General features: G+C 34.4%; 1 protein-coding gene across 11 annotated transcripts in view; it reads right to left on the bottom strand.

Annotated features, from left to right (window-relative positions):
* The window catches only part of LOC136027364 (voltage-gated potassium channel subunit beta-2-like), a 210845-nt gene that overhangs the window by 97885 nt on the left and 85264 nt on the right, over positions 1–27696 (bottom strand). For 8 of the 11 annotated variants that reach the window (XM_065704534.1, XM_065704533.1, XM_065704535.1 and 5 more), the window contains one exon: positions 6583–6821. In XM_065704534.1, the coding sequence (XP_065560606.1) occupies positions 6583–6821 (239 nt within the window). Of the gene's footprint in view, positions 1–6582; positions 6822–19998; positions 20017–23693; positions 23815–27696 lie in introns of those variants that run through there. The other 3 variants (XM_065704541.1, XM_065704539.1, XM_065704542.1) reach the window with 2 other exon arrangements.

Here is a 27696-nt window from a genome sequence, read left to right as displayed (position 1 = left end):
GTTACCCATCGTGCATTCGTTTTGAAATATTTGAAAAAAAACTGAAAAAACAAGAAAAGGCATCCTGTATGTTCTTTAATTTGAGATTTAATTCAGCCTATAATAATAAACATCTAGCTTTCTTAATGCATGACACGTTTAACTTAGAATTTGTTAAGTTGTTTTGATTTTGGTTTTTGGCGCCATCTGTAATTTCTGAGGCGTAGGTGAGGTTTCAGGCTTTTTCTTTCAGGTGGGGTTGATTTGGACAACTACAGTGGGGTGCATTCGGACATTGTCCGAACCAACCCCACAATCCCCTAATTAGCGATTGTACTGTTATTTTTTGTAAAGAGAGTTTTGTCTTTCCACAGCATAATAGAATTATCCTTGATATTAGGGCGTTTATCCCCATTTTCAGGATAAAGTACAGCTTTTAATGGATCAATTTTGGAAACTATCCCTTTTCATTAAAATCAACGTTTTCGCAATAGAAGAATTACCCCCCTCAGCACCCATATCGCACTGTTAACCCTAAAATTTCCCTTTCAGTGGGACATAATAGATTAATCACTGGTTCTAAATCGCTATGAACATAACTTGAGCCTAAAACGTACTTTTGAGGCTTCGGTCTTCTTGCCCACAACCGAACTCTTTTTCTAGTTCCTTTTTCTGGCGAAAAACGATTGGAGAACAGATCGACCAACAACAAATGTGCCTTAGGGGTCCTTATATACCCAATTTCCACTGAATCAGCGTTTTAAAATCGCCATTTTGTTTAAAATACTTGAAAGATCGGATACAATGGCCCCCATAGTCCCGGGAGCAACAGCTCTAAATTATGCCTTAATACTCTTAAAGAGCTAACAACACATGTTGAAATGAGATTCCTCCAGAATTTCTACGATTGCTTGTTTGATACACTAGCAAAAAAATAATAATAATAAAAAACCATGTAACATCAGAAATTTCGCATTTCTTAGTTAGGGACTTGGAAATTCTGCTTAGAGAATGTTAGGAGTATATAATTAGACAGTGCAGTTTCCGTTAAGATCAGATCGATTTTGGTTGGACAGGGGGCTTTTTTTGTAAAATAATAAAAGTTTACACGTTCTACTAACTTTTAACGGGTGCCATTAAGCTCAATAAATTTGACAGTGTTAGAATCACCGTAAAGTGAATATTCTAGGATCTATATGTTGTCACCAAACATGCTTAATTTTTGTTTCTTTAGATTTTCCATTTCTTTTTCCACCGATGGTTCTTTATTTACAGGTCGTTACCAAATGTGAAAATGCCGAAAAAACAGCAGAGTGTTCTCGAATTTTGGAGCAAAAAAAGACGAATTAGGGATGTTGAATCAGAAAGAGATGGCAATAGCGAAGTGAATACTGCCGTCGGTAATGAGCCTTCGTCTCCACCTCACGAAAACGTACCCTTTGGAACCGAACCTAGGACTTCAGCTCAGCAAATATCAGCAAATGCTGAAGTGATGAAAGCTGAAATAAATATTGACATTGAGCTTGACATAGTAAATTTTCTTGACAGAAGAGGTTTGCTTTCCGATGAAACAAAGTACAATTTGCTCAAAAAGCCTTTTAAACCCAACAGTAACTATCCATTCCCAGTTCAAGTCATAGGAACGAAAACAAGGAAGTTTCAGATTAGCTGGATGGATAAGTATGTCTGGCTAGTTTTTTCGGCAGTAAAAAAAGGATGTTTCTGTAAATATTGTACTGTGTTTGCTTCTGACCAAGCCGGACGAGATTTCCATCAAAAATTAGGTCAGCTTGTTTTAGAGCCATATGTTAACTGGAAAAATGCACTGAAAGACTTTTCCAAACATCAGTCTAACTCTTACCATAGAGAAGCTGTTATTTGGGGAGAAAATTTTCTGGCGACACTGAGCAGGCAGAAAACCTCTGTCATGGAAGTTCTGAATACGCAGAAAAGAGAAGAAATAGAGACAAACAGAAAACGGCTCCGTCTTATCGCTGAAACAATACTGATGTATGGAAGACAGGGTATTGCTCTGCGTGGTGATGAAGACTCTGGGAAATTCACCTTTGCTGAGCCTGTAAAAAACGATGGAAATTTCAGGACCTTGCTACGCTATCGGATGAAGGACGATCCAGTTACTAAAGATGTGTTTGAGAGAAGTGCAGGCAATGCTCAGTATTGCAGCCCAAGTATCCAGAATGAATTAATTGATATTTGTGGGCAGCTAATAACGAAAAAATAGTTGACCAAGTTAAATCTACCGATCTTTTTTACCACTCTTGCAGACGAGACAACAGATATATCAAGGCAGGAACAAATTGCTCCAGGGCTTTGATTTGTGGACAGTAAAACGCTGCAGATTAGGGAAGAGTTCATCGAGTTCGCTGTTGTTGAGGACTTGCGCGGTGATTTATCCTAAGTCGAATTGAGGAACTTGGTCTCGACATGAAACTCTGCAAGGGACAAGGTTATGATGGAGCTCCAGACATGAGTGGACATTTGTCAGGGGCCCAGGCTTTTATTTCGAGCAAATATCCCCTCGCCAAGTACGTTCACTGTATCGCTCACTCCTTAAACTTGGTCCTGACGGACTCGAGCAAAATAGCTGAAATCAAGCACTGTATGATGATAATTCGTGAAACAGTTAATTTCTTCCACTTTAGTGCAAAGTGAAGCGCTATCCGAAAAACTTATACTGCACTTAATCTTAAAGGCTTGAGAAAAAACTAGGTGGGTCGAAAGACATGATGCTATTCAGATCTCAAAACAGTTGATTGTGCCTATCTTTATGGCCCTAGCGGAGATAGAGACAGACGGGGACTCGGTAACGTTGTCGAAAGCCAGAAGTCTGCTCAACAACATCCTGAGCTTGGACTACATAGTGACCCTCATTGTGATGGATTTTTTTCTTGGGTATACGTTGAATCTATCTAACCTGCTGCAGTCTGAAAACATAGATATGGTTATGTGCATTCAGTGCGTCGGAAGTGTAACAGAAATGAACAAAGAAATCCGAAATAGTGCCGAGGGAAGGTTTCATCAGCTGTTTCTGGAAGCAACTAGGCTATGCAGAGAACTAGAAGTTACTCTTGTCATGCCACGAAAGAGGAACCTTTTCAAAATCCCAAGTGATATCCCGGCAGAAAGACATATAGAATTTTACTATCGCGTCTCCATTTTCCTCCCATTTGTAGATCAGCTAATACAATCACTTGAATCTCGATTCACAAAGCACAAGGTCACGCTGGAAGGCCTCAGTGGAATACTGCCATCTTTTGTTGTGAAACAGCCTAGCAGCGACCTTAAAGAACTGATCAAATTATATGCCTCAGATCTAACGAGTTCAGATTCCGCTGTGATGGTTGAGCTTGAACTATGGCGAGCTAAGTGGCTGAAAGTAGTACCCAGTCTTTTCCCGAAGACAGCAGTGCAGAGCTTGGCTGAGTGCGCACGTGGAAAATTTCCGAATATTCACAAGTTACTGAGCATCTTTTGTGTCATTCCCACGTCTACAGCATGTGGTGAGAGGTCATTTTGTTCGATGAAAATGATCAAAACGTATTTTCGCAGTCGGATGAGTGAAGACCGACTGAATGGCTTGGCACTCTTGAATGTCCACAGAGATGTTCTCGTATCAGTCGATGAAATTTTGGAAAAATTTGCTATTAGCTCTGCTCGAAGGTTACGATTTAAAGTATAGATAAAACTAATCTGTATTTTCTGACATACGTGCTTTTTGCCTTTATTTAGTTACTAAATAAAAAAAGTGCTACTTTATATCTGCTGTTTTGAAGGTTTTTTGCCCCCCCCCCCCGAAAAAAATTCCTGCCTACGTGCCTGATTGATACTATTTATTGTTGTTTTAACTTAGGTTTCTGGTGACTAATACAAATCTACAGTCTGGTATAAGTGTTTTCTTGAGTTTTTATTTGCCGGAGAAGTACTAAGCATAATTTAACGAGATATGAACATAAAAATTAATTAAAATTAACTTAACGAGAACTTTTATCTGAAAACAGAAATTTTACAGTTAGACAATGGAACGAAAGTTTTAATAAATACTTGAAAAAACTCAATAAGGAAACTTGAAAAAAAAATTGTTTAAAAAGCCTTATAGTAGCTATATCTTCCTTGTATACAAGAATCTTTTGAACTAGAGCCCTCTCCTTCCAATGTTGTGTCTATTTCTAATCCTTCCGTCTTACCAAAACTTACCCTATCAGAGATAATTTCCTAGGTGTGTGGCTGACCTACAATGAAACAAATTCCCCTTTTGGCTCAGATGCAGGAAAAACGTACTAAAAGTTGGAATTTTAGGCAAGGTTTTTTTTTCAAAAGAAGAAGACAAAACAGATAAAAATATACCTTAGTAAACAAAAAACCTTTATCATTCAGCGTTTCAACCATTGAGATACTTCCTCCTGAATAAGAGGTTCTAGACTTGAAAGCAGGACGCCTTACGATTCCATCTATGAGAGTCGTCATTTATTCTTACTAAAATCAGATCTTCGGTATCCAAACTGGTGCTCTTTAGAATCTAAACTAGAGTTATGTCGCAGGGACAACGAGAGGTATTGCACCAACTTTTGTTCGGCTTCACCGAGTAATATGTAAATTTGCAAACCCCTCGTCGCCAAAGATGATTGTAACCTAACAGCCGATTATTACTTACAAGTCCTCTACATGTCTTACTGCTGGAACCAAATAGGTTTCACCATTAAACATACCAGAAACAAATAATAGGTACAACAACTAGCAAAAGCTGCAAACCCATCATTGCGGAACATGATTATAAGCTAACAGCCGATTGTTGCTCAAAACCCTCCTATATGTCTCACAATTGGTATCGGCCTATTTTTGGTTTCAGTGTGTACCTTACTACTGAAGTTGTCAACCCCTTTGAACTTTTTCTACTGAAAAATGGATGACATATACCTCTATCAGCTCACCAAGAGCTATCGACTGCCGTTGAAAAAAATCTATATGTCTTAGTTCAAAAGTTGACTTTTTTGCCGTAGGCCAAGTTGCTAACGTCATCACTTAGAAAGGAGCAAAGGATAAACTCTAACTTCCTTAGCAATGGGAGAACTTTTAAAGTTTAAGAGGCATATTCGATACTATTTCGGTATCAGCCTATTTTTGGTTTCAGTGTGTACCTTACTATTGAAGTTGTCAACTCCTTTAAACTTTCAAACTGGTATCTCTCGTGAAGGAATTTTTCTACCAGAAAATGGATGACATATACTCTGATCAGCTCATCAAGAGCTATCGACTGCCGTCAAAGAAAAATTCTATATGTCTTATTTTAAAAGTTGACTTCTTTGCTCTAGGCCAAGTTTCTAACGTCACCACTTAGAAGGGAGCAAAGGATAAACTCTAATTTCTTTAGCAATGAGAGAACTTTTAAAGTTTAACAAGTACATCTGACATCATCTCTCTACCGCAATCCCAAGTGCGAAAAAACGAACGATAAACTCAGCTGAAATCACGAACTGAAATGGGCAGAAACAATAGATGGCAGCAATTTCGGTCCCCACTTTTTTATTTCTGTAATTTTTTCTATTCTTCACTCAAAGAAGATAAATTGGCAGTGGGGTCAGGTAACTACCGTATATACTTAACACTTATGGATTTTACTCCATATTCAATTTGAAACTGGTGCCTGCCTGCTTGCTTTCTAGAAGAGAGCTTTCCACTCGAAAGCAGAAACATGGATTGATTAAACGAAAGCTTCACTGCATAGCTTGAGATATTTCTCTCTCTGATATGCTATAAGACTCCAAGTCACTTCACACACTATAGACTCTGGCTCAAGGACAAGCAAAAACCATCCTTTTTGACCCCAGGAAAGAGCTTTATGAAGCTTTCCAAAATGCAAAGTCATATTCATCAATCCGGCCTAAGGTCCACACTTTTCATAAAAACCACAGAGTTTGGACCCTTTCCACTTTCTAGGAATAAGCTGAAATCGCGGTGTACATGTAAACGTTTTATGCTCGTGGCTTTATATTTCTGGATCTTGGCGGGAAAGGACTGAGTTATTGAATTAAAAATATTTGCTCTTGGTTTTCTTCGATCTGTAGTAGTGACTCCTATTTTCTTAGCAAAATAGTTTTCGCAAGTGATGATACCATTGGTGCCCAATTGGGATTTTGTTATCTTTCCTCAAATTTACCACCAATTTGGAAAAATTACCAAAATGGAAAACAACTAATCGCCTTGCCCGATTTTAGATAACTTTATATTTCTTGGGTCTCAAATTGGCAATTTCTGTCCCAGCCGTAGATCCATAGAGGCCCAACTAACCCAAATGCCAAAGCACCAATTTTCTTTTTACCGATTATCGTCTCGTTCTAGTATAAAAGTAGGTTAAGTAGACAGGTTAAGAAACAATGGGACCTTCGAATAAAATAAATATTTTATTGAATAATTAAGAAAAAGACATTTGAAAACATCAAAATAATATTCAAAAGTGCAAAGAAATCCTTTACCTGCGTTAGTTTTGGATCGGTGGGCCACGCATCGAACAACATTTAAGATACCTCCTCTTGTTTTGGGTGCGATGGTATGAGTAGAGAAATTGCATAATGTAAGTGCACTTACCTAGTCCAAGATTAGAAACTCGAAGACCACTCTTTCCAAGATTTCTGTATTTCAAACCAGGTGCGGTGCCTAGGCCGCGAGACTGTGGTCTTAATGTAGGCATAGAAGTATGACCATTAGGGACATGTGTCTCCATTCTTCCGTTTGTCTCAAAGTTTTCTTTCCCAAAATCTTGACCAGATGATGGATTTGATGGAATATCTTCCAATCCGTCAAGACTTGCAATTGGTGCTTTGCATCTGCAATTTAATCTACTATTAGAAATTCATCTCCCTTCAATTAAGCTTAAATGAGAGAAAAAGAAATGATTACGTTGATGTAGCATCTAGACATTTTAATATAGGAAAATATAGCTAATATTATAAAATTTAGAGCGCGAAGTTACGATCTCTATTACTTACGGTACTTCTTTCAATTAAATACTAGAAACAGAGAAAAGTTCAAAAACAACTAGTTCTCATTACTAGATTTGAGCATAAATTATTTTAAAAACTAAGGAAAATGGAACAAGAAGAAATAGTCAATGCCAATGGTGACCCTTGTATCAATTTTTAGACAACCAAAATAAAGTCTAGATTTTTGGAAATACCTGATCCCTGATACACAGTTGGAGCTGAAAAGACTAGATAACCTCAAAAACTCTTAGCAGCCAACGTCTGTAAAACAAGAAAAAAAAATGAAAGAAAAAAGATTAACAATAAAAGTAACACATGGCAGAAATAGGAATAAGTGGTGGTAGATTTCGGCAATAACAATGGCTACAATTTAAGCGGTTTTTATAATAGCATTATTATATTAGCCATTTCTTTACCCCAAACGGGTTTAAATTATAAGCTTTCCAGGCCGTAGGCTATTTAGTCTAGATTTTTGTTATTGTCATGAATGAAATAGTACACGGACATACACTGGCATTTTTCCTCCATCCCCAACCCCGCCACCTGTAACACATGCCATGTTTGAAACTTGGCTTGGAATTTTAGTTTTGAAGCCTGAATAGTGTAATTACAGATTTTTATAAAATTTTGAAAAATTCAAAAGAGATACAAGATGCTGTAACACAAACCCTCTTTGAATCCTAGCTTGGAATTCTTATTCCGAAGCCTGAATAGTATAATTAAAGAGTCTTAGATAATTTTCAAAATTCAAAAGAGATTCAGGATGCAGTAGCACAGGCCCTGTTAAAAAAAAACTTAGGTTGGAAGAGTTTGTGCGATAAACTTTAATACCTTACAAACATGTTCCTTGGGTAATGAGGACTAATTATTAGCTTTTTTGTCCCTTGGTTAGGAGAAGAGTAGGAAGAGAGACAACGCTTTTTAACTCTTTTGTCTCAGATGAAACGCCAAACTTAGTAAAAAATAGTACTTGTCACCTAGGAGACATAGGATATTCCTATGTCGAATAGGACAATAGCTGCCACTCTTCTCCTAAGACAATAACTGCCACTCCCTAGTCTGTCCACTGGAGTTGAATGATGTTTTACCGCAATGTTTGGACTTCTGAATCATGCGTTTCCAAAATAGCGTTGAAGGTATGATCTTGTCAGCTAACTATTTCGTGCTTTATCAGAAGATATTCCCAGAAATGAGGGGAAAATCGGGAATTAATCTTAAATTTTTACAAAATATTTTTGCATTTTGTAAGAATTATTTTTGTTTTGTAAGAACTGTTTTGGATTTTGTTTAAAATAAAAATAAAAGTGAAATCTATTAAATTGTAAAGACATTAAAGATTCATACAAAGAGGAAGAGACAGTTGGTTAAGATATAACTCTGATTTTGATTCTGGAGTAGCAGTTGAAGACATATACAAAATATTGTTATTCTAAGAGATTTCTCATACGGAACAATCAACACCATTGCCAGCAAAGAGATACAAGAGAATAAGAATCGTTGAGCTAGAAAAAACCACGAACAATAAATACTATAGCCACTGTGAGGGAATATGGGGATGATATACAGCTCCCTGGGCATGTAAATCACTCCCTTGTGGTTACTCTATTGAACATGGTAGGGGATATACCCAGCCACAGCAATAGACAAGAAACATAGCAACAAAGTTATAGCAACAAACAAGACTTCAGTCCTTACTCCTATTGCTAGTGAATTATCTCACAACATCACAACTGGAAGAAAATGTGAAAGAGACTTTCCAAAAATTATAAAAAGAATATACACCAATAAATATTTATTGTCAATTTAAGGATGTTTGCTTTCCTTACTTCATCTTTGCGTTATACATTTCAGAAACAAGAATAACACACCTTGCTCAACTAATGCTAAAGCATTCTAATAATGTTCTTAAATAGTATTAATTAATAAAAATTTTATGAATAAAAAAAATTATCTCATAATTCGAATTTGCATGTTCATCAAGGAATTTGTAAAAGAGAAAAGACATACAAGTTTAATATACTTCAAAAGTGGTTAAATCAGGTTTCAAATTTACTGTTATATGAAAAAATCCACAAAAAGGAACAGTCTTATAAGTGTGAGATTCGTCATAAAAAGGTTTACCCATAATTCAACTTTGCATACTCATCGAACAATTCACACCAAAGAGAGGTCATACAAGTGTAATGTATGTAAAAAGAAGTGTAGCGAAATTTAAAAAATTGTATACACTTTAAGAAATGATTTGACAGCCCTAATGAAGAAATGATTAAACGCAAGCACTAGAACCGCTTCTAGCTACTTAAGATATATTTTTCAATACAGGATACTGTTTGAGACATGAGGGATCTCAAATCCTAATTTTTTAACAAATTCTGTTGGGATCAGTGAAGTACTACTTTTCGCAATTACGAAACAAGTTATTTTATCCTTCAGCAAATGTATAAAAGTTTGAAAAAGCACTTCCTTACTTAATTATTACATCAATTGTTTCCAAGACAATTGACCAAGACAAACTATATGACACTAAGTTTATTGGTTTGAAAATATCATCTTGTAGTGTTATATTCGAATGTACATTTTTGTTATTGCCTGCAAAACATGAAGAAATTGACTTTTATCATTAGATTGTTAACTACAATATGCTTAAGTATGATAAAAACTTATGGGGTAATAAAATACGCCATATGAATACACTGAGATTCTATAATCTTTTCTATCAAACAGTTCGTGGTAACGAACTGTAGTAAGGAACGATCCGGCTCAATAGTAACCAAAACTCTGAAAAATTGAATTTTGATATCAATAGCTACATCAAAAGAATCGCATTTTAATTCTGATTTTAAATATATAAGTTTCATCAAGTTTAGTCTTAGCCATCAAAAGTTACGAGCCTGAGAAAATTTGCCTTATTTAGGAAAATAGGGGGAAACACCCCCTAAAAGTCGTAGGATCTTAACGAAAATGACACCATCAGATTCAGCGTATCAGAGAACCCTACTATAGAAGTTTCAAGCTCCTATCTACAAAAATGTGGAATTTTGCATTTTTTTGCCCGAAGACAAATCACGGGTGCGTGTTTATTTGTTTGTTTGTTTTTTTTTTTTTTTTTTTTTTTTTTTCCCAGGGGTCATCGTATCGACCAAGTGGTCCTAGAATGTCGCAAGAGGGCTCATTATAACGGAAATGAAAAGTTCTAGTGCCCTTTTTAAGTGACCAAAAAAATTGGAGGGCATCTAGGCCCCCTCCCACGCTCACTTTTTTCCCAAAGTCAACGGATCAAAATTTTGAGATAGCCATTTTGTTTAGCATAGTCGAAAATCATAATAACTATGATTTTTGGGGATGACTTGCTCCCCCACAGCCCCTGGGGGAGGGGTTGCAAGTTACAAGCTTCAACCAGTGTTTACATATAATAATGGTTATTGGAAAGTGTACAGACGTTTTCAGGGGGATTTTTTTGGTTTTGGGGGTAGGGTTGAGGGAGGGGGCTATGTGGGAGGATCTTTCCTTGGAGAAATATGCCATGGGGAAAAAAAATTCAATGAAAAGGGCGCAGGACGAATCTGGTCACGTTAGAAAAAAATGTCAAATTAAGAGCTTAATATACAATGCTGGGTGTTCGGAGCCTCTCTATTATGGAGTATAATTTGAAAATAACACAACTATACGAGCGATCAAACATGTATACCACAACCATAACTCAACTAACGAAAGAACTGCTAAGAGATAACACAACTATAAAGCGAAAACAGGTGAAAACTAACGGGAAAATAAACGAACTAAGAGGTGGAAGGGGCCCAGAGAAAAAATATAATCTTTTTTCAATTTTGAGCCTAACTTCCGCAAAGGAGTAATAATGTCAGAAGCCCCAAAATACCGAATTATTTTCTTTTCAAACACTTCGTGGTAAGGAACTGTAGTAAGGGGCGACCCGGCTCAATAGTAAACGAAACTCTAAAAAACGGAATTTTGATGCTAAAAGATACATCAAAAGATTCAAATTTTTACGCTGATTCTAAATATTAAGTTTCAATTAATTTAGTCTTTGTCATCAAAAGTTACGAGCCTGAGAAAATTTGCCCTATTTTGGAAAAAAGGGGGAAACATCCATTAAAAGTCACAGAATCTTAACGAAAATCACACTATCGCATTCGGTATATCAGAGAACTCTATAGCAAAAATTTCAAGCTCCTATCTAAAAAATGTGGAATTTTGTATTTTTTGCCAGAAGACAAATCACGGGTGCGTGTTTATTTATTTGTTTGTTTTTTTTTTGTTTTTTTCCCAGGGGTCATCTTATCGACCAAGTGGTCCTAGGATGTCGCGAGAGGGCTCATTCTAACGGAAATGAGAAGTTCTAGTGCCCTTTTTAAGTGACCAAAAAATTGGAGGGCAAATAGGCCCCCTCCCATGCTCATTTTTTTCCAAAAGTCAACAGATTAAAATTTTAAGATAGCCATTTTGTTCAACATAGTCGAAAACCATAATAACCATGTCTTTGGGAATGACTTACTCCCCCACAATCCCTGAGGGAGGGGCTGCAAGTTACAAACTTTGACCAGTGTTTACATATAGTAATGGTTATTGGGAAGTGTACAGACGTTTTCATGGGGATTTTTTGGTTTGGGGGTGGGGTTGATGGGAGAGGGCTTTGTGGGAGGATCTTTCCTTTGAGGAATATGTCACGGGGGAAGAAAAATTCAATGAAAAGGGCGCAGGATTTTCTAGCATTACTATAAAAAAAAACAATGAAAAAATAAACATGAAAACGTTTTTTCAAATGAAAGTAAGGAATAGCATTGAAATTTAAAACGAACAGAGATTATTACGCATATGAGGGGTTCTAAAAATACTTTAGCATAAAGAGCGAGGTATTTAGGAGGAGATAAATACCTCGCTCTTTATGCTAAAATATTTTTAGTGATTTCAACTATTTATTCTACGGCCTTTTTGATTCAAGGGTCATTCTTAAAGAATTGGGACAAAACTTACGATTTAGTGTAAAGAGCGAGGTATTAACGAGGGTACAAACCCCCTCGTACACATAATAAAAATATAAGAATATAAAAGTTTGTTACGTAAGTTAATTCTTAAGTTACGTATATTTTTTACTAATAAAAACGTTCGTTGAATATTAAAAGTTCTAGTAGCCTTTTAAAGTAACCGAAAAATTGGAGGGCAGCTAGGCCTCCTTCCCCACCCCTTATTTCTCAAAATCGTCTGATCAAAACTAAAAGAAAGCCATTTAGCCAAAAAAAAATTAATATACTAATTTCATTTCAATAATTTATGTGCGGAGAGCCAAAATCAAACATGCATTAATTCAAAAACGTTCAGAAATTAAATAAAAAAAACTAGTTTTTTTTAACTGAAAGTAAGGAGCGACATTAAAACTTAAAACGAACAGAAATTACTCCGTATATGAAATGGGTTGTCCCCTCCGCAGTCCCACGCTCTTTATGCTAAAGTTTTTAATTGTTTTAAAAAGTAGAATTGTGGCAAAGAGTCAAACTTTAGCGTAAAGAGCGAGGGACTGCGGAGGGGACAACCCATTTCATATACGGAGTAATTTCTGTTCGTTTTAAGTTTTAATGTCGCTCCTTACTTTCAGTTAAAAAAAACTAGTTTTTTTTATTTAATTACAGCAATAGTAGCCAGTTATGCAAATGATGCTACCCTAGGCCTTGGAACCTCATTACTAATCTCGTCGGTAAATATTGACCTTTTCTCTATGATTGCAACCCAATATACCCCTATGTTAAAAATTAGCACATTGTGTTGCCTTTAAATTCACCTCTAAACATACTGCAGCAAAAGTCTACAACCAAACAGTTTTTTAAGATAGCCAGCCATGAATCATAGACTACAGAGCACGACTGGTTGAAAATATCAAATGAGTGAATTCAATTTTCGATGTAACCAGAACGTAAAACTGTTGATCTAGAATTGGACATTAAATGATTAGGAGGGGGGATTCGATAAAAGCTAAGCACTTTGATCTTTCAGGTATATCTCGTTCCTGCATCGTATTTCCTTGATGGAGTTAGGACTTTCAGCTTATACATTAACATTAAATTGCTCTCTTTATTTTATATATATTAGCTTCTTTATTTTTCTCTAAGAAATTTCTTTCCATTGTTTACATTTTATGTCCATTTGAATCTTTGAGATATTGGCAAATGGCTTCTGTCCTTCGAGGTGATAATGACTGTAATGAAGGCGGGAAAGTTTTGTTTATTTTATCAACGACTCAATTGTGTACTGACAAGATTACCAAGAGCATTAAGAAATCACAGAGAAAGGCAGTAAAAATACTAAAGAACACTTACTCTTATACTTTTTTTCTAATTTCCAAAACTAAAAAAGTAATTAAAACATTTTTAATGCTAAACATAGTTGAGAAGGAGAAAAACAACAGAGCACGAATAATTTTAAGACATTTATCTGTTTTAGCAAACTGTTTTAAAGTCAATCGATTGCTTGAAGGTTATTCGATTGATTTTGCTTCCGGTTAATAATTGATCACCTGCTTTCAAGTAATAAGAGCAGCGTTGTATAATTTTTGTAGATTGACCAAAATTTTGACCAAAAAAAAATTTTTGACCAAAATTTTGAACAAAAGATTGACCAATTTGTATTGTTGATAAACCAATAAATTTGTTTTGTTTTGTTTCACAGATTCAGCTTTCACCGTACCATGCAAGAAAAGTCAGAGAATTGGCAAAATTATTGCTTATGTTGAAGATGTGGAGGGATCTCGGTCAAAGTAATTGAGGCCTAGTGTTAATGTGAATTTTGGAAATATGTGAAAAACGTGGATTGGCATCTTTTTGAAGAAAACAGAGCAAGAACCTGTTCTAACTGATAACAAAAACTTTCTTACTCTACCTTAAATGCTATATCCAATTGGAACCTGCTAAAAAGATATTTTGTCAAAGGCTTAGCAGACAAACTTTATCAATACCTCTGCTAGCTGACTATAGTAGAGGTTATCCTGATAAATAAGAAAGATCCCCACCCATGGACCTGCTCGAAACGGAAGAAAGGGAGATCGAGTTCTCAGCGTTCTGGTTTGACACAGAAAAGACTCTGATATCCAGAATAGTAGGAAATTAGTCCAGTTTTTCTCAGTGACATACCAGGGACACTCTATTGCTGAGTTAGAAAAACTTTAAACTGTTGAAACGAACAACTAGACGAGGTATGGTGTTGGCACATTCTATTAAATATGAAATGTTCCAAGCTGTTCACGCAAGACTCAAGGGTGGTCCCATTGGAACATGTACAGCAAGGCCGAAATTTCCATAAACTCTTTTATAATTTACTGTATAGTCCGGTAGAAACACGGTTTCTGTCCAGCATTTGAGCAACAGGTACGTATTTGGCACAAACAGTTAGAAAAATTCTCTTAATAATGTATGCAAAATTGGCCAAAATTGGCCATGTGGGAAGGAGAGGGGGGGGGCAGGTCTAGAGTTTAAGTTCTAAGAGACCAAAAATTACATCAAAATGAAAAAATTCGATCACTTAGTACCCCTGTTCCACCCTAGGCGAGATCAGAAGAGGTAAAATACCGTTTGTGGTATTATAAAAATATAAGACATAATTTTTTAAATGAAACATGGGAACTTTCTTAATGAAATTGTTCCAATTATACTTTAGTTAATAGCAAACTTAAACATAAAAATTACAGCTTCAGGCCCATTATTTTATAGCCGTACCTTGAATACATCTACGGTACGTAATTATGTCGCCAAAAGCGAATAATTACTGAATTTTGGCAATGGGAAGGGCGGTGTTTGTTTTCTTTCAAGGAATAATAAATTTCAAAATTACAAAAAAAGTTTACAAAATAGCCTTTAAGTTAAGAGAGATAGTAACGCCTAAGACGAGTGTCAATTATCATCATCAAGAAGAAGACATCCTCTCTATCCTAAGGATTATTTTAAATAGCAAATTGACTTCAAGGAAGAATTTAAAGATAGCTCCATATAAAGGATTTTATTTTACAGAATATCCAGTAAGAGCAATCTTTTGAGAATCCACAATCTGAAATAATTTCCTGCGAACATGAGACATCATATAGTACCACAATAAAACCCAAGTATGATTATTTTTTCTTTTTCTTTTTTAACACTGGAAAGCTATAGAGAAAAGAGAAAATGGCTTTTTCTTAATTAGTATTCCAACAGAAGAAAACGGATAATTTGAATTCTTTCAGACCCACCGCCTTTCGAACGAAACATAGAAATCCACTTCTATCATAAAGAGAACAGCCAAAGGCAAAGCAGTTCATAAGCGAGGGAAAAGGGCTTTTATTGTATAGAAAATTATTTACATGTTTCAGTTATTAGGGATAATTGGTGGTAAAATGCCCAAAGGCCCTGTGTTCTGAAGAGAAAATTATTCCCAGTTCTCGTCCCTTTTCGTTAATAAGTAATAAATTCATCTTTCTCTGAGCGGTAGGAACATGTGTCCTAGCTGATTAGTTTATCAATTATTAAAAAGTCCTTCTTAGATAATAGAGCATATTTTCGGAAGTATCTGACCTAATAACTTTGGATTCTCGTTACTGATATCGTGATTTGAAAGTTAAATATAATCCAGAAAAGAATATTTTCTGTAATATTATTCGAAGTATGTAGTGCGGAGGTTCTTGCACCATTGCAAACTTGATTAAATACTAAGAATTAAGTAATCAAATTTACTCAAGACCTACACTAATATTCAATCAACAACTTTATAGAACTACATGAAGCAGTCAGTTATGTCAATTGGGAGAGGAGTGAGGGGAACCTACTGCCTAGATTTAAAAATATTATATTTAATTATTTTTCATTGAAAAATTTCTTCATTGAAGAAACTGAAGAGTAGAACAAAATTACCGTCCCTGATTTCGACAAATACATTATGCCCCTCTTTCCTATATATTCACGAATTGATAACGCTGTGTACCCTGTGTCTTGGTATAAATTTGTTGTCATGGTTAAAAACCACAATTCCTCTCATTATCTCTAAGGAATAGCACATGAAAAAACGTCTATCCTTCTCACAACTTCGGGGTTTTGAACTATATTTTTAACAACCACTAGATTTGAGGATAAGCAGCATTCCCGTCTGAAATGACACATATAACATCTAATGATGAGCCAATTTAAAATCCTTCAGCATATAAAAGTTGCAGGAAAATGTTGTAGTATAAAAAAATCGAGTCTATTTAACATTTTTTTGGAGATTACGAAAGGTTTTAAAATAAATCAATTTTCGTCCAAATGAGCCATTAAACAACTCTCTATGACGTTCTGGTACCCTTCCAGCCGGGGAGAAAAATGCAAAAGAAAAATGCCTTTGATGCAGAATATCGTAGTTCAAGCAACTTTTCTTGTTTTTCAAGTCAATAGATTTTTCTCGTTATTCAAGCCACGGTAAAGTCAAGGACGGTAAATTTTCTATGTAAAGATTTCAGACAAGGGTTTTCTAATAGTGTGCTTCATGTTTCGATAAGGCACTATTCTTAAGAAATATAGACTGCTGCATTTCTTATAATTGGACGTAATCGTCTCTTACTAGGCTGCTGGTTACCGCTACATCGCATATTCAGCTGCAACCATGATTTAGAGTTTACTAATATCTTAATTCGAATGATAAGAGACGATCCTTAGTGTCGTACTACACCATAGTGCTATACACTATATGCACTATAGACAAGTTTATTTTTAAAAGCATGCTTGCATTATTTTAACTTTTAGTTAATTCGTGGCGTGGTTTGTTCTCTACTAGGTTTCAACTATAATAAATGGAATTTACATTGTCTCCATTTATAATAAACTATAGGTCTCCTTAATATAGCTTTGTCCCCTGTTTTTACTTTACTAGGTTTCGTTATATCTCATTAAACTTACATAGTCTCCATTTATAATAAACTATATTGATCCTTCATGTAAAATCAGGAAAAGCACTTGGCTTTTCTTGTTTGGAATGGTAAGAGAAAAACCAATGAGAAGGAAGCTAAATGAGTCAAGTGTGTGCCATGATTCGTTCTTTACTAGTTTTTTAGCTACTCCGACGGCCATGATAACGATGAAACTTGTACAATTTCAATTTATAATTAACTATGCCAATGCTTACATAATCACTTACCATGAACTACAGCTCACTCTTTAATGAAAATATTTTAAAATTGGTTCCTTGAAAACCTGCGCGGCAAAGTAGATAACGTGATGATATCTTACTCTGAAGGTCCCAGGTTCATTTCCATCTGGAGGAAATATTTACACATTTTTCAATTAAAATTCTAAACAAACATTCAATTAATAACTATTATATGAGATCCTCCTAAATGCAGTTTTCTTGTAAAAAAAATGATTTTGTTTACAAAATTATTTTTTTTTAATTACAAAAAGTTTTTAACCACAACAATTTCCTTTTAAATGAGCCATTAAATAGCTCTCTACGATGTCCCGGTGCCAAGCTATCTGAGGAGAAAAAGAGGGTGCCGTATATGTGGGATATCGTGGTAGCAGCCACATTTGTAGATTTTCAAGCAAATATATTGTCCTTTTTGTGTAAGCAATGAGACGGTGGCAATTCTAGACAGGGTTTTCAGACAAGGCGATTCTAATAGTGCACTTCTTGTTTCAATCTGACAGTATTTTTAGGAGTTGTGAGCTATTGTAATTTTACTAAGGGACTTGGTCGTCTCTTCCTAGGTTGCTAGCCCACTGGAGCCTAGATAACTTCAGTGGAATGCATCAACGATAATTACTAGGTAATTTAATTCAATTCACCAGCTTAGAGTGTTCTAAATACTAAATTGGTGCTTTAAGATGAAGACCTTACTAAAAATACAGAGGACTAAACTAATAATCAAATAATATTTTGGCTCAATAATCAAATTTCTTTCAAATAATGATATTCTAAAGAACAGCCAATATATTTAACAATTCAAGAGTGAGAAAGTGGCAATTTTTTCCAAATACACTTTCACCTTAAAATCAAAGATTCAAGGTAAGATGAACCAGGTCGGTCATCTCACTGCCGTCTTGATAAGTTATTACAGGACCTTTCCTGTCACTGCTGACAATTGCCACAAATTTCTGTGAGTAATTAAAATTCAAGCATGTGCTTTGCGTATTGCTTACCTTAGATCAGTATTTCTCAAATTGTAGAACGCTTACTCCTTGGGGGTAGGCAAAAAATTCTTAGGGTGTCCACAACCGGCCAAAAAAAATAAACCTTTAACTCTAGGACTGGCAAAGTTGTCAACATTGTCCATTTCTGACTCTCAGGGGATTTCAATGGGGACACTTTAGCGTGCGTGTGCCAGTAAGGCTTTGTCATTAGAGTGATTGTACAAGCCAGCTCTTGTGTCACTGAACTGCAGTAGTATTGTCTGTTGTTACAAGCTCGCTCTCAGTATTGTGTTAATTTTGTGTTGTGTTGTGCTATTCTTTGGACACTCAATCCTACTCAAATAGTACGTCAGTGTATTTATCCAGGTAAAAATTAACAATGGATAAACGGTCCCTAAAGAAAAGGCCTTATGGATATCTGAATCAAAGCTCTGGACCACCAACTTCAAAAAGTTAAAGTAGTCCTGAACTCCTTGTTACCAATAAGCAGCTCAAAGAAAAAATAAAAAAATGAAAACAGGTAAATGAATCTAAAGTAAAAAAAAAAAAAACATGACAAGTTGTACTTGAAACAAGGATTTACTTGAACTGGAAGTTTGAAGCAGCCTAATTCACAACACGTTGTTTGTTCTGAAAATTTATCAGACAAATCTCTGACACCTTTGTTTTTAATACACCATTTTGAAAGCAAACATGACAACTTAGTAAAAAAGGGACTATAGTACTTTGAAAGTATTTTGGAAGATCTTAAAAGTAGGGAAAACAAAATAAACAGTTTTCTAGTGCAGAAGAAATGGAAGTGCTGTAAAAGTTTCTCACAAAGTTAATCATTTGATTGCGAAGGAGGGTAAAAACCATACTATTTACAAAAGTTTAATCCTCCCCACCACAGCAGAAATTGTTTAAACAATTTCATTATCAAGTGATAGTTGCATGACAAGTTTTGTGTATGACATAAAAAAAGAACTTGTTGGAGCGACTCGAGGTAGTCCATAAAACTCGGTGAAACCACGGATGTTGCTGGCATAGCCCAACTGATCGTTTGTATTAACTGCATTTTTCAAGATGAAATATTTGAAGTATGTTATATTTTGTAAGGCACTTAAAACATCAACAAAACGTGAAGATGTTTTCAAGTCGTTAGACTCTTTCTTCAGAAAACCAGCTCTAGTGGAATAAACGTTTGCGAGACACCATGTCTGATGGTGCTTAGGTTAGGAAATTTCACATCACGGGGCTTGTAGGTCATATTAAAAAGCTTTCAACTGAATATAAGTTTACTATTTATGTACTTAACCCAGAGGTTTTGGTGACTAAGAACCTCCTTGATGAACTTAAAGATGTCCTGGATCAGAGTATTAAAGTTTTGAACTTCATTAAAAAGACTTCAAAATTCTCTTTACTTTAAAATTATATGCCAGGAAATAGGGAGCCTCAATGATAACCTATTGTTACATACTGAGGTACGATGGCTTTCACAGTAAAATTTTGTGAACCGTGTACTTGAACTCCACAAGAAATTTACGCTTTCTTTCACCAAACACAAATCCCATCTGTCTTCTGTACTTATTGATTCTGACTGGCTTTTGAAGTTAGCTTATTTAAGTGATATTTTTGAAAAATTGAAACATCTGGAAATTATCCATAAAGTGCAGTATTTCTAATTTTTTTTGTGAAGAAAACACAACTGATGCAATGCAAAAAAGGGTCCCTCTCTGGAATAGAAAATAAAAAGTTAAGATCCGTTTGAAAGAATACATACGTTTTTGCAAGATCATGACAAAAATAAATCTGATTTCGCTGAACTCAAGACTAAAATAAGGCAGTATTTGAATGCAATGAACGCGTAAGCCCTTTAATGCCGATACTATGGAGATTAACTTGATTACCTTTCAAAAGGTGCAAATCATTGAAGTCTTACGTAATCACCTCGCTAAAAAAAATAAATATTTTATTGCTAGTACTACATTGATAGATTTCTGGATCGGTATTGGGAAGGAATACAAAGAACTGTCAAGCACTGCTTTTAAATTTCTTCTAGAGTTTTCCACCGCTTATTAATGTGAAAAGGGCTTCTGAAGTGTGACCTATCTTTAAAGTAAATTTAGAAATAAATTAAATGTTGAAGATGATTTAAGATTGTACTTAACTAAGTTAGACCCCAATTTCAATAAACTATGCAAATGGGAACAAGCTCATTCTTCTCGCTAATCTCTTCGAAAGTTATCGGTTTTTGTTCTTAAAATTTTTTGTACTTTTGTTTTTAAATAAATATGTTTTTAAAAATATATCTTTGTTTTTGCTTTAAAAAGATGAGTAACTATGTTGCGTGAACATGATGCGTAAATAATTTTAAAAAATTATTTTAATTATTTCAATTATTTTAATTAAAATTATTTTAATTATACCTAGGTTGTGATTTTGAGGATTTTTGAGGTGGATGATTTTTGTTGTGTTTGTGTGTGTTCAGACTCTTGAAGTTGTGAGTGTATTATGTTAAAAAAAAATCATGTATTTGTTTCATTCTTTTTTTTGCCCTGATTTTTAATAGCCTCATTAAATTTATGTAATAGCCTTACGGGGAATTTTTGTTGCAAACTTATTGATGAATAAAATTAATTCTGAAGTCTGAGATAGAATAAAAGAGATTAACAATAGAAAAAAAGTAGGTTAAAATTATTGAAAAAGTAGGTTTTTTTTTACAGGTAGCTATGCCAATTTGGAACATTTATAAACGCAGCAAAAATAAACTTAACAAATATTTTCATATAAAAATAAGTTTTATTATATTGATTTACAGTATTTATTTTTACCACATATTTTTGTTTCATTTTTGTCTCTCCCCTGTTTTTTTTCATGGCCATAGAGCCTTGCGAGAAATTTTTTGTTGCAAATTTATTGATGAATAAAATTAACTCTGAAGTGGAAGATAGAATCAAATAACTTAAGATTAGAGAAAAGCAAGTTAAAATTAGAGAAAAAGAAGGTTTGTCAGGTAGCTATGCTATCCTGGAGCATTTATAAATACAGCAAAAAAACTTTTTACAAATATTGTTATACAAAAATAGGTTTTATTTTCTTCGATTTACAGTATTTATTTTTTAGAGTATATTTTTGTTTCATTTTTGTTTCTCCCCTGTTTTTTCATGGCCATAGAGTCTTACGGGAAATTTTTTGCTTGCAAATTTATTGATCAATAAAATTAACTCTGAAGTCCAAGATAGAATCAAACAGCTTAAGATTAGAAAAAATTAAGTTAAAATAAGAGAAAAAGTATGTTTGTCAGATAGCTATGCCAATCCAAAATATTTATAAATGCAGCTACAATAAACTTTTTACAAATATTTTCATACAAAAACATGTTTTATCTTCTTTGATTTACAGTACTTATTTTTACAATATTTTTTTGTTTCATTTTTGTTTCTCCCCTGTTTTTTTTTTTTTTTTCCATGGCAATAGAGCCATGCGGGAAATTTTTTTCTTGCAAGTTTATTGATGAATAAAATTAACTCTGAAGTCCAAGATTCAATCAAACAGCTTAAGATTAGAAAAAATTAAGTTAAAATAAGAGAAAAAGTATGTTTGTCAGATAGCTATGCCAATCCAAAATATTTATAAATGCAGCTACAATAAACTTTTTACAAATATTTTCATACAAAAACATGTTTTATCTTCTTTGATTTACAGTACTTATTTTTACAATATTTTTTTGTTTCATTTTTGTTTCTCCCCTGTTTTTTTTTCCATGGCAATAGAGCCATGCGGGAAATTTTTTTCTTGCAAGTTTATTGATGAATAAAATTAACTCTGAAGTCTGATAGAATCAAAGAGCTTAAGATTAGAGAAAAGTAGGTTAAAATTAGAGAAAAAGTAGGTTTTCCAGGTAGCTATGCCAATCCGAAACATTTATAAACGCAGCAAAAATAAACTTTTTACACATGTTTTCATACACAAATATGTTTTGTTTTCTTCGATTTACAGTATTTACGGTGTTTTCTATAATAAAGAAGTAGCAATGAAAATAGACTGCGTCGAAGTAGCAGCACTACTCTGAAATTTGAATTACGGCACCAAAATAAACGCAGTTTTTCTTCCTAAAGAGTGTTATCACTGAACTATCCTCCTTTCTATTTAACATATCCTGCTGTGTTATAATAACATTAGAACAAAACTAAACTATGTTAGAAAAATGAATTTCCCGATAGTAAGCTAAAATCTATATTATGACAGAAGCAATATTGAAAAGTTTTTTTTTAGCTTGTCTAAAAGAAATTTTGAGTGAAATGTCGTCTCCCTACTTTTTTTTCTTTTTAATGTCAAATAGGGTTTAATCACAAAACTATAAACCAAAAATTATTTTCTTAGATATTTAATTAAAATTGGGATAAAAACCGACAACACCAATAAAGTGAATCAAATCCAATTATGTTTGGCACATTCACAACTACTATGTCTTGCACTAGTGTTGCCCTAATGCCTTTCAATTGTCATTTCCTGTTCAACAAATAGTGAAATTATTCTATTTCCACTAGTAATAAATTTTTCTAATAAGGCTTTCTCTGCGAATTCATCATTACATCAACGTTTTGATTTTTAAAAACCTTGATGGAAATTAAGCGCAGGACTCCCTGAGCTAATGGTACACAGGGGGCAGTGTTTATCCTTTCATTCATAATTCGATGGCTTCGTAATTCGTAATTCAATTTAATGCAAAATCGCTAAACAAGCTGCCAAAGGATGTGCTACTAGAATATTCAATGGAACTCGTAAAGTCATAAGGTAATAGCAAAATTTTTAAACAAAGCAAAATCATAAAGTTTAAATTTCCCATCTTTGAAAAGAGGCAAATCTTGCCGAGGAATAGATAGCTGAAATTCTATTTCTAAGCTAAGAATCTATAGGCTTTTAATAAAAATTTTACCAACATTAAACCAATTGTTTTCAAGTTTTGAGCAAACGATGAAGCGTCATGTTTATGGGCAAAATATTGTTTTAAAAATCAAATTCTTGCATTAGAATACATTTTGATGGAAATAATTTTGACTGGAGAGGCAAAGATTCAGGAAAAAACCAAATACTGACGAGCTCCTTGATATATATAAGAAATCAGAATAAATCACGGATAACTTAAGAGTTGGACAAAGTGAAGGCTTCCCACTTCCCTCTCCCGTACTAGTGTGTATGTACAATCCAAGAACCACGAAAAAATCTCGAAACTGGACAAAAGTTGATATATATCCCAGTGAAACGATAATGATATAATTAATGATTTGACAAAACACCCAAGAATTTCATTAAGCAACTAATGGTCATCCAGAGTGATTTGATCCAAGAAAAATCCTAAGATTTCACCACATCACTGAACTATTCATGTCACCATGGCATATATGCGTTATTTTTTTTCTTTTTTGCAAAGTACATTTGCCTTCAAGTAGTAATATTATATTTCTTCTTCGTTGATTAGAGGTCTCTGGGTACTTACCCATTTAGGCCTTTTCTTCTCCTACAAAATCAAAGGATGTACTTTGAATAAAGCAAACTTCTACATATCCATTGACTTCGAATGAAATTTGAAAATTTTTACCTTTCCATTAAAGAGTGCTCATCCTTTCAATGTTCCTCTGAGAACTAATCTTAAAGCAAAGATTGTCACCGGAGTGAACCTCACGTGAAACACTAAAAAGCTCTTGGGAACTAGTAAGGTATTAGCAAAGGTTCAAAGTTCCCCTGGCACCTTTAGGGATCAATCAGTTTCGTTTTACGTCAGTTTCTCTCACCTGTTTGGTAACAGTAATATACATCAGCATATTAATTGAATGAATAAAGCTGGGATCTAAAACTCATATCTTTTCGGTTTGCTGTACTACTACCTTGACAAACTCCTTAAAAATCCATTTTGTGCCTTGGCCATACTCAAGTGTCGGATTCAGGAAGAAACAACTAAGTCAATTTAGACACTTCATAGCACTATTTGAAAAAGTGTGGTTTGGACAATGTTTATAATTCCTCTAATATAGAACCAACCTGACTATGGTGTTGGTCAATTTTAATTAATTTTTTCCCTGCTCCTTTCTTCATTTAATGAACGTTTTAACACACTTTGTTTCTTAAAGCAAAATTTTTGAATTATCGATTACATGAGTGCTTATCATATAATTAATGATCACTCGCAGCACACGAATTTCTTATGTCAGAGCTAATGCCTGAATAGGATTTAAGCTATTTGTAGTTGGCAAAATCAATAAGCGCATTAAAGAAAAAAAAAAAAAAATGGGACTGAGGCTGTAACACCATATTTGAATAAGAACTTTCTGGTGAAAAAACAATTCACTTGTATTTGATTCAGGAATGAAAATTACTTTTTCGATGCATTAAAATTAGAAAATGCTATTGCAAAACACATTTGCAGGAATTTAAAAAAAGAGCCTGAAATCCCTCTAAAATGACGTGGGATCAAAATGGAACAACATCATTAGAAATACCATGGTTGAAAGCCCCGCATGGAAAAATTACACCCCTCAACTTGAACAATAAGGAAATTCAACTTTTTCATGGAAAGTACTAATGTGTCTGTCTTTTCTCTTGTTTGTTTTTTTCTCTACAGCTCGTCGAGCATAGGAGCATCTTGGAGAGCTGTTTAAGAGCTCAATTTTATAAAATGAGCTAATCTTTATATCTACTTGCTTTTTATAAATTTTATAAGGTAAAGCCATCATAAATTGCCAGATAGCACCAAATTGGCACTTTGGGAGTCAGTTGTGGAAGGGGAAGGCTGGGAAGCCAGAAAGCGTGAAAATAGCACCGTCATAGTCTTCAGCGTCGAAAATACTAAGCCTTTGGTTTTTGGTCATCCATATTTTGCAGCTCCTCTCTCCACCCCTTACAAAGTTTCATAGATAGTCTGCTCACTAGTAGAACAAGGTATTTTTAGTAGCCAGGGCAGTTCTAAGCTATTATTGTCAAATGCCATAAGTTTAAGTATTAAATATTACCACAAGTGTTAAATACAATTACCATTCTATTTTAATATTTCACTATGAAAACTGATAGGAGGAGAATTTTTTGTTGAAAATACAACTCAAAAAGTGTTTCACAGAATCAGGTAGGGAAAAAATCTAGATGGACAGAGCCCCCTCCCCACATCCAATTCATTCCACTGAAACTCACAGGCAACTACAATCTTGCGTAAAGATGTTTAACGGATCAATCCTATCACGTATTAAGCGGGTGACTGAGAACAGTAAAAAGTAAAAAATAAACACTTTTAAACAGGACAAGTTAGTTTAGCTGTGTGGATACTTCGTTGCGGTTTTGGTAACTCAGATTGGAATCTTTAATAAGTCAATGTTTTATTTCTATTGCTTATTCGTTTCTAATAATCAGTTCTTTTAAAATATTAAAATTTAAGGAAAAAATTATGAAGAATCTTGACATTTCTTAAATTCTTAAGGAAAGAGGCTTAAAGAATGTAAAGAATGTCAAATTTTTTTAGTGTTCTTCAGGTTTCTAAAATCTGTGTGTATCTCATATAGGACAATATTTCGTAGGCAATTTTTTTTTTTTTTTTTTTTTTTTTTTTTTTTTTTATGTTCAACTGCTCAAACATGCCAAGGACAATGTACCTAATAGACTCTTTAGGTGGCAAAGTTATAGGTTTTTTTTGTGTTTTTTTTTTTCAAAGACAGATACACAGTTAAACCTATGTTTAATACCCTATATTAGCAAAAAACTCATGTTAACTTCTATACTTTCTTTACCTAAGTTGGACAAAGATCTTTTGTATGTTTTTCAGATATAAAAACACACAAAATTAATTTAAAAACTAAGTTTGTCTCCTTAATTCAACCCGCAATAGAATTTCAGGAAAGGCTGGTCGTTTTAAATGGATTAAACTTTTCCGGGGATAATTTGCCGACAACTTCTATCATGCACTTGAATAATAATTTTCCTGCCCACGAGGTGTTTTCTTCTTTGGGCAATAAAAGAGGAATTTTTATTTTAACTGAAGCAATACAGGTTTCCTATCCTAGATTTCCTAGATTTATTTTTGTTGGCAACACAATACAACCTGGTGGGCCATAATCAGCCCATGGGCTATAATTTGAATATAATTACACTATTGCTTGATGATACGCTGCACCACTCGTCGTAAGAATTGGACAGAAACAGTTTTATAAGGAGTAACATTAAAACCTAAAACGAACAGAAATTATTCGGTATATGAGAGGGGCTGTCCACACTGCGACGCCTCGCTCTTTACGCTAAAGTTTGACTCTTTCTCACAGCTCTACTTTTTAAAACAATAAAAAACTTTAGCGTAAAGAGCGAGGCGTTATGGGGAAGACAACCCTTCTCATATATGGAATGATTTCTGTTGGTTTTAGGTTTTAATGTCGCTCCTTACTTGCAGTTACAAAAACTTGTTTTTTTTTTTAATTTCTGAACGTTTTTGAATTAAAGCATGTTTTGATTTTGGCTCACCTCACACGAATAATTAAAACAAAATTTGTATATTAATTTTATTTTGCTTCATGGCTTTCTCATAGTTTCGATCGGATCATTTTGATAAGAAAAGGGTGGGGGAGGAGGCCTAGTTGCCCTCCAATTTTTTGTCACTTAAAAATGCAACTAGATTTTTTTTTATTTTTTGTACGAACGTTTTTGTTAGTAATAAACATACTTACCATACGAATTAACTTACGTAACAAAGTTCTATATTTGTGTATTTTTATTATGTATATTAGGGGGTTTTCGCCCTCTTCAATACGTCGCTCTTTACACTGTAGCTTGAATTTCATCCCAATTCTTTAAGAATAACCCCTGAATCACAAAGGCCGTAGAATAAACAGTTGAAATTACTAAAAATACTTTAGCGTAAAGAGCAAGGTATTGTGGAGGAGAAAACCTTCTTTTATGCGTAATATCTTATGTTCGCTTAAATTTTAATTCTACTCATTACTTCCAGGTGAAAATTTTTTTTTTTGTTATTTTTTCATTGTTTCTTTTTAAGGAATGCAAGAAAATCCTGCGCCCCCTTCATAGAAATTGTCTTCCCTCATGATAAATTCCTCCATAAGAAGATCGTCCCATGTAACCCCCTCCCCCACCCACTTTCACCCAACGCGAATAAGTCCCCCTGAAAATGAATTTGGGGACGTACCATTACCATATGTAAACAATGGTCAAAGTTTGTAACTTGCAGCCCCTCCCCCGGGGACTGTGGGGGATTAAGTCGTCCCCAAAGAAATAGTTATTAGGTTTTCGGCTACGTTGAACAGAATGGCTATTTTAACATTTTGATCCGGTTACTTTGGGGAAAACGTTCGCGTGGGAGGGGGCCTAGGTGCCCTCCAATTTTTCTGGTCACTTAAAAAGGGCACTAGAAATTTTAATTTTTGTTAGAAGGAGCCCTCTGGCAGCATTTTAGGACAACTGTGTCGATACGATCACCCTGGGGAAAAAAACAAACAAACAAATAAACACGCATCCGCGATCTGTCTTCTGGCAAAAATACAAAATTCCACATTTTTGTAGATAGGTGCTTGAAACTTCTATAGTAGGACTCTCTGATACGTTGAATCTGATGA

Source organism: Artemia franciscana, chromosome 5, assembly GCF_032884065.1.
Source record: "Artemia franciscana chromosome 5, ASM3288406v1, whole genome shotgun sequence".
NCBI lineage: Eukaryota > Metazoa > Arthropoda > Branchiopoda > Anostraca > Artemiidae > Artemia > Artemia franciscana.
Note: the sequence above shows the minus strand (reverse complement) of the source record. Positions and strands in the feature narration are given on the sequence as shown.